This window comes from Trachymyrmex cornetzi, unplaced genomic scaffold (genome assembly GCF_001594075.2).
Source record: "Trachymyrmex cornetzi isolate Tcor2-1 unplaced genomic scaffold, Tcor1.1 scaffold1580, whole genome shotgun sequence".
Lineage (NCBI taxonomy): Eukaryota > Metazoa > Arthropoda > Insecta > Hymenoptera > Formicidae > Trachymyrmex > Trachymyrmex cornetzi.
In genome coordinates this window covers 65,602-71,030 of record NW_017296180.1, presented here as the reverse complement: position 1 = coordinate 71,030, position 5,429 = coordinate 65,602, and the positions used below count along the sequence as shown (strand labels likewise).

At 27.4% G+C, this 5,429-nt stretch overlaps 2 protein-coding genes across 2 annotated transcripts; one reads left to right on the top strand and one right to left on the bottom strand.

The window, feature by feature from the left end:
- The first annotated feature begins 209 nt into the window (after window positions 1-209).
- Window positions 210-2,183, top strand: LOC108758507 (putative nuclease HARBI1). Its single transcript, XM_018503503.1, has 5 exons — window positions 210-276; window positions 1,139-1,248; window positions 1,344-1,485; window positions 1,640-1,834; window positions 2,005-2,183. The coding sequence occupies exons 1-5, from the start codon at window positions 210-212 to the stop codon at window positions 2,181-2,183; spliced, it is 693 nt and encodes a 230-aa protein (XP_018359005.1).
- A 360-nt stretch (window positions 2,184-2,543) lies between these two features.
- On the bottom strand, window positions 2,544-4,323 carry LOC108758510 (uncharacterized). The gene is made up of 4 exons (XM_018503507.1): window positions 4,145-4,323; window positions 3,364-3,444; window positions 2,859-3,183; window positions 2,544-2,771 (listed from the first exon to the last, which is right to left on the bottom strand). Exons 1-4 carry the CDS (start codon window positions 4,250-4,252, stop codon window positions 2,593-2,595), a joined length of 693 nt encoding a protein of 230 aa, XP_018359009.1. The 5' UTR covers window positions 4,253-4,323; the 3' UTR covers window positions 2,544-2,592.
- Window positions 4,324-5,429: the final 1,106 nt, after the last annotated feature.

The window sequence follows — 5,429 nt, the reverse complement described above, 5'->3', positions numbered from 1 at the left end:
AAAAATTTTACGGGACACGCAAAATCCTTTCGATATTCCAGAAAAAAGATTTCGAGAAATATATAGGTATAGTCCTAGCAAACACTAACTGATTTCTAACCTAAATGTTATAATATGCTATTATATACTCATTAATGTTTAACTGTTGCATTATAATAATAATTATCCAAATGTATTTGTAGATTGTCTAGGGAAGCGGTAATGCAATTATGTCTAAATTTAATGCCATATATGCCTCAAGGAAGGAAATCGACAGCAATTTCCTCAGAGTTAAAGGTAACATCATCTATAAAAAAAAAATAATGAAGAAACATAGAAAAATGTATATCAAAATATAGGGTTTGTTCGCGTTATATGTTCATATTCCCCTACCACAGTTTCTATGGGGTGATCCCAATTGACTACGCCTTGATTGGACACCACCATCCCAGCGACCGGTGCTTAGGAGCTTTGTAGTCTCAAGCACTGTGAGTGGCTCGTGTCCAATTGAACCGTGTCCAACTGGGTGCCACCCATTTCTACTCGGTCGTTGAAGTGAATAAACTTCAACAAAATATGCAAACAAATCCGCATAATTGCATACCTAAATGCATTTATATCTAAAAAGATATAAAATGAAAACAAACAATTAATAAATAAATAATAATAAATATAATAATAATAAATATAAAATAATAATAATAAATATAAAATAATAATAAATATAATAAATATTTAATAATAATTAATAATAAATTTGTAATGTACAAGATAATTAATATTTTGTGTTATACAAAGATTTTAGCAACTTTGAGTTTTTTGGCTTCTGGTTCATACCAACGTCGTATTGGCCAAGATTTTTTATCATGTATGTGTCAAGCATCACTGTCTGGAGCAATCCACACTGTCGTAGAAGCACTTAATGAAATTATGCAAGATTGGATTAAATTCCCAACAGAGCATTTTGATATTGAGCTCGTTAAACAACAGTATAATATTTTACATATATTATTTATTATAAGCATATATGTAATACTTGTATATGATATTTGATATGTATACTTGTATATGATAAGTAAATAATTTTATACATATACTTATCATTTTTAATACTATTACATATTATTATACAGGTTTTGGATTCATTGTCGATTTCCAGGTACAATAGGCGCTATCGATGGTACCCATATAGCAATTTGGCCACCAAATAAAGAGCGGGAGCATTTGTATATAAATCGAAAGTTATATCACTCATTAAATGTTTTGATAGTAAGTATTATCCAAAATAAGTAAAACTTAAAACTGTGACTAATATTATGTAAAAAATAATTATTATTATTAGAAAATTATTTTTGATTTTTAAGGTTAGTGATTTTAATGGAAAGATACTATTCGTAAATAGTGGACATGGAGGAAGAACTCACGATGCACGTGTCTGGAATGGTTCTATCCTTTCAGTGCATTTAGAACAATTTCAGGATGGACGAATAAATACTTGGCTATTAGGTATTACATCATTGTTAATATTTTTATTACTAAAAATATTACATAAATATTACTAAAAATATTACATAATATACACATAAAAATGTCATAGATATTTATACTGTTTATAGCATGATATACTATTCAAATTGTTGATGTAATTTTGATATTATAGGAGATTCCGGATATTCTTTGCTGCCATACTTATTAACGCCAAAACTAAGGCAACCAGAAGGATCACCTTCAGCTCGTTATACTAATTCTCATGTAGTTGCTCGGTCAAGTATAGAACGAACTATTGGAATGTTAAAAGGACAGTGGAGGTGCCTAAGAAAAGAGAGAGCATTGCATTATTCTCCAGAATTTTCTGGTAAGACCAATTAAGTATATACCAATTGTATTTTGTAAATATTAATACTAATGAATAGTAAAAAAAATACTGTGTATATACTATTAATATTTATACAATAAATATTAATTACAACTGATGAATATTAATTGTGATGCTAATATTAATATTTATAATTTTATTGATTTCAGCTCTTATTGTTAACTCTTGCTGCGTTCTTTATAATATGGCGAAATTTTATAATGTGCCACAGCCTGAAATATATTATGACGAATTAGATACAGAGGACAGAAATATCGCAATGAATGGTATAAGAATTGAAAATGGTAATGAAGTACGAGAACGTGTCATTCAACAGTATTTTAATTAAAGATATTTTTTTATTTGTATAACAATAATACCTCATAAACAAATTTAAATTTAAGAAACATTATATAATAAAGTTATATAACCGATAAACATTATATAATCGATTACATGACTAGATTAGCGAACTAGACAGTAGAATTAATATCAGAGACACTATATTAGAATCTAGCTACGAATAATAAAAAAATTAACTCATTTTTATATTGTGAGTAATTAAAATCTTTCGCTAATCGTCGTATTGCTATTGCCACTTTATGGACTTTATTTTTATATATCTTTAAAGTAATGAACTTCAAAATAAAATTGTATTTAGTAATTAATTAAGAAAACAAGAACATATTAACAAAAATTGTATGCCGTAAACACTTTTGATTTTTTAAACACTTTTTAATAAACCGTGAAAGTTTTTATCACTTTTCTTGAAAAGACTTTGACGTCTCTATTGTACTTCTTATTTGTCGTAATTCAGTCAATGCTGATCGTTGCACTTCCAAACATTGCTTTTGAATAAGTAGTTCTTCTTTTTTTAAAAGCAGCTTTTCTTTTTGAATATCAATCATTTCAGCCGACATGGATTTAGTTTCTGATCCTAAAATGTAAAATATAAAATAAAGTTGTATTAATATGTGTATAGTATTTATATTCAAGCATAATCATTTTTTATATTTTTACTAACCCTTAAAATTGTATGACATTTCATTGCTTGTATATGGTCTTTTACACAGTGGCAAATTATTTTTATATGGTTGTGGATGTGTGTCATGTATATCATGCAGATTATGAGAAAACATTGTTTCCTCAGAACTTGCGTTTTGATATAAATTTAGCCCTCCTTGTGGAATATTTTCTAAACCTGCTGCTTCTGGTGTAACAAAGTCTAGTAATTCTTCTTCTAAAAGAGATAAATCTATTTTTATTGGAGATCCTCCACCTGTTCCTGACACATAATTTCTTCGTTTTGTTTCTTTCTTTAAAACATACATTTTCCAGTCTTTCCATGTCTAAAAATATATAAAGCACAGATACAATTATCTACAAATATTGAATTTTTATAATAACTTTAACCTTAATAATTTTGACAACTAATTATATCTACGAATATTAAACATTTATACTAACTTTAACTTTTAACTTTCATATTTTTCAAAAATTGAAATAATATATGTTTATTATTATTATACCTTAAACCATTCGGAACTAGATTTACTGGGACCTTTGTTGACTATGTTTATAGTATTTGCCATATCCTCCAACAATTCTTTCTAAAATTTTAAAGCCATACTTAATACAATTGTAGTACAGCTATATATCACCATAAGTAATATATTTTGTTCTGGCTATGTTCCGATATTGATTATCATTAATGAAAATCTGCATGTTATGTGCACTACAAATTTTTGGTAATGAATATCGAATACAGTCTTAGGATACATTCCAAAATATCTTTTCCGAGGAAAATTTTACTCGAAATGTATAATACACATAACTTATATACTATAGTATATAGAGTAAAATTTCTATTCTTCCTCAGAGAGAACGTTTTGGAATGTAGCCTTAGTAAGAATAAAATATACATCGATAGTTTACGAACAGAATGTTGTAGTAAACTGATATATTGCTATTTGCATAATGCTGTGTATTCTGTCAGCAGTACAGTTTGCTAACATAATTGAATATAAATTATTAGCAGAAATCAAGCAAAATATGTCATTTTTTAAATAATATAATTAATAACAAGACAGCAAATTGCAACCTATATCTAGCTAGTCGCATATTCTGTTAGTATATTTCATGTTATTCTTGTTATAAATATACTGATAGAACAAATAACAAATACTTTTTTAAATAATATATTTATATTTTTTGACCGTATATTTGAGAAACTCACTTTTTTAAATTTTGCTTTTGATAAATATGTATAATTATCTAGAATAATTAATTATTATATCATAAAAAATTTACCATTTTGTTTTTACTTTCTCCTTTTTGTCGTATTCTTCCTCTGGCTACCTCCGGATGCAATTTCATCCAGTCAAGTAAAATCTTTTTTTGTTCGGAAGTAACGTTCATTCTAGAAGATTGATATCATTATGTTAATAATTATATAATTATATAAAAATTAACATAATTACAAAGATTGTACAATTGTTAATCTCCCAAAATTGAAATATGAAGATAAATACGGAGAATAAATGATTGAAAATGACATACATGTTATTAACTAACTTAGGTTAAGTTAAAATTAATTAATTAATCTATTATCAGTTTATGTTGCTTTATCTATAAATAAAATAGAAATATTATTTCCATAAAGTTAATATAAAAATCGCATATTTTGTACATAAAATTTCACATTTGTATAACAATAAAAACTTACTTTATTACATAAATAAAGCTTATTGAAACACTGGGTGCGTTCAGCGGATTCAAACTAGACACGTATGTTACTATTGTTTTAACTGAATAATACGCATGCGTAATATTTTTCACTTTTAACTAAGTCGTTTGATGGTGAAAAAAATTTACATGAAAGTATATCATTTACTCATGAAAAGAGCATATAACCATTCACTGAAAACTCACGTGAAAAGTTTCACATTGCAAAAATTTATGACAGAGAAATATATTTATGTTATAGACAACTAAATCAACGTTAAGCAGTATATCTTTTCAAATTAAACCACGCGTTAATTAATACATTACGAATCGTGTACCATGCAGAATGTAATAAATCTTTTTCATTTTTCACGTAAACATTTTCACGTGAAATTCGTAATGTGAAAAGTGAAAAATGAAAAAGTTTCATGATCGATAGGCCTATTATCACGTTTATTATGTCCGACGTGTTCAATAGTAAAGTTGAGTTTATTATTTGGTTTGTATAAAAGTACTAGTTAAAAAAAGAAATAATGCCGCGATCTTGTTATACTTGGTATTTCTTTTAATTATACCTTATAATATCTAACTTCTACAATACACGTGCCATGAGTGCGCGCGCATACGTTCCCCCATGCATGCGCATTCGAAGTACACGAATTGTGAAAGCGAGAAGTCGATTTTCTATCTCACTGTCTTGGCACACCCCCCACTCTCAAAAAGAGACTGAGTTAGCAATATAGTATTTATATGATTAACTTCAGTGGTTAAAATTTTCACTTTTCACTTTCCATCCTAGGGATTAGGGATGGGCGATGTACAAGAAAAGCATCGATTCTATAATAATCGATTATGATCCAATCCGATTTTT

Excerpts from the sequence above, each read along its gene's own strand:
- LOC108758507 (XM_018503503.1), top strand. The coding sequence starts at position 210 with ATGTCTAAATTTAATGCCATATATGCCTCAAGGAAGGAAATCGACAGC. Across the intron at positions 1,486-1,639 it reads AATAAATACTTGGCTATTAG|GAGATTCCGGATATTCTTTG; the intron begins GTATTACATCAT and ends TTGATATTATAG. Across the intron at positions 1,835-2,004 it reads TTATTCTCCAGAATTTTCTG|CTCTTATTGTTAACTCTTGC; the intron begins GTAAGACCAATT and ends TATTGATTTCAG.
- LOC108758510 (XM_018503507.1), bottom strand. The coding sequence starts at position 4,252 with ATGAACGTTACTTCCGAACAAAAAAAGATTTTACTTGACTGGATGAAA. Across the intron at positions 3,184-3,363 it reads CTAGTTCCGAATGGTTTAAG|ACATGGAAAGACTGGAAAAT; the intron begins GTATAATAATAA and ends ATATATTTTTAG. Across the intron at positions 2,772-2,858 it reads AATGTCATACAATTTTAAGG|GATCAGAAACTAAATCCATG; the intron begins GTTAGTAAAAAT and ends TTTACATTTTAG.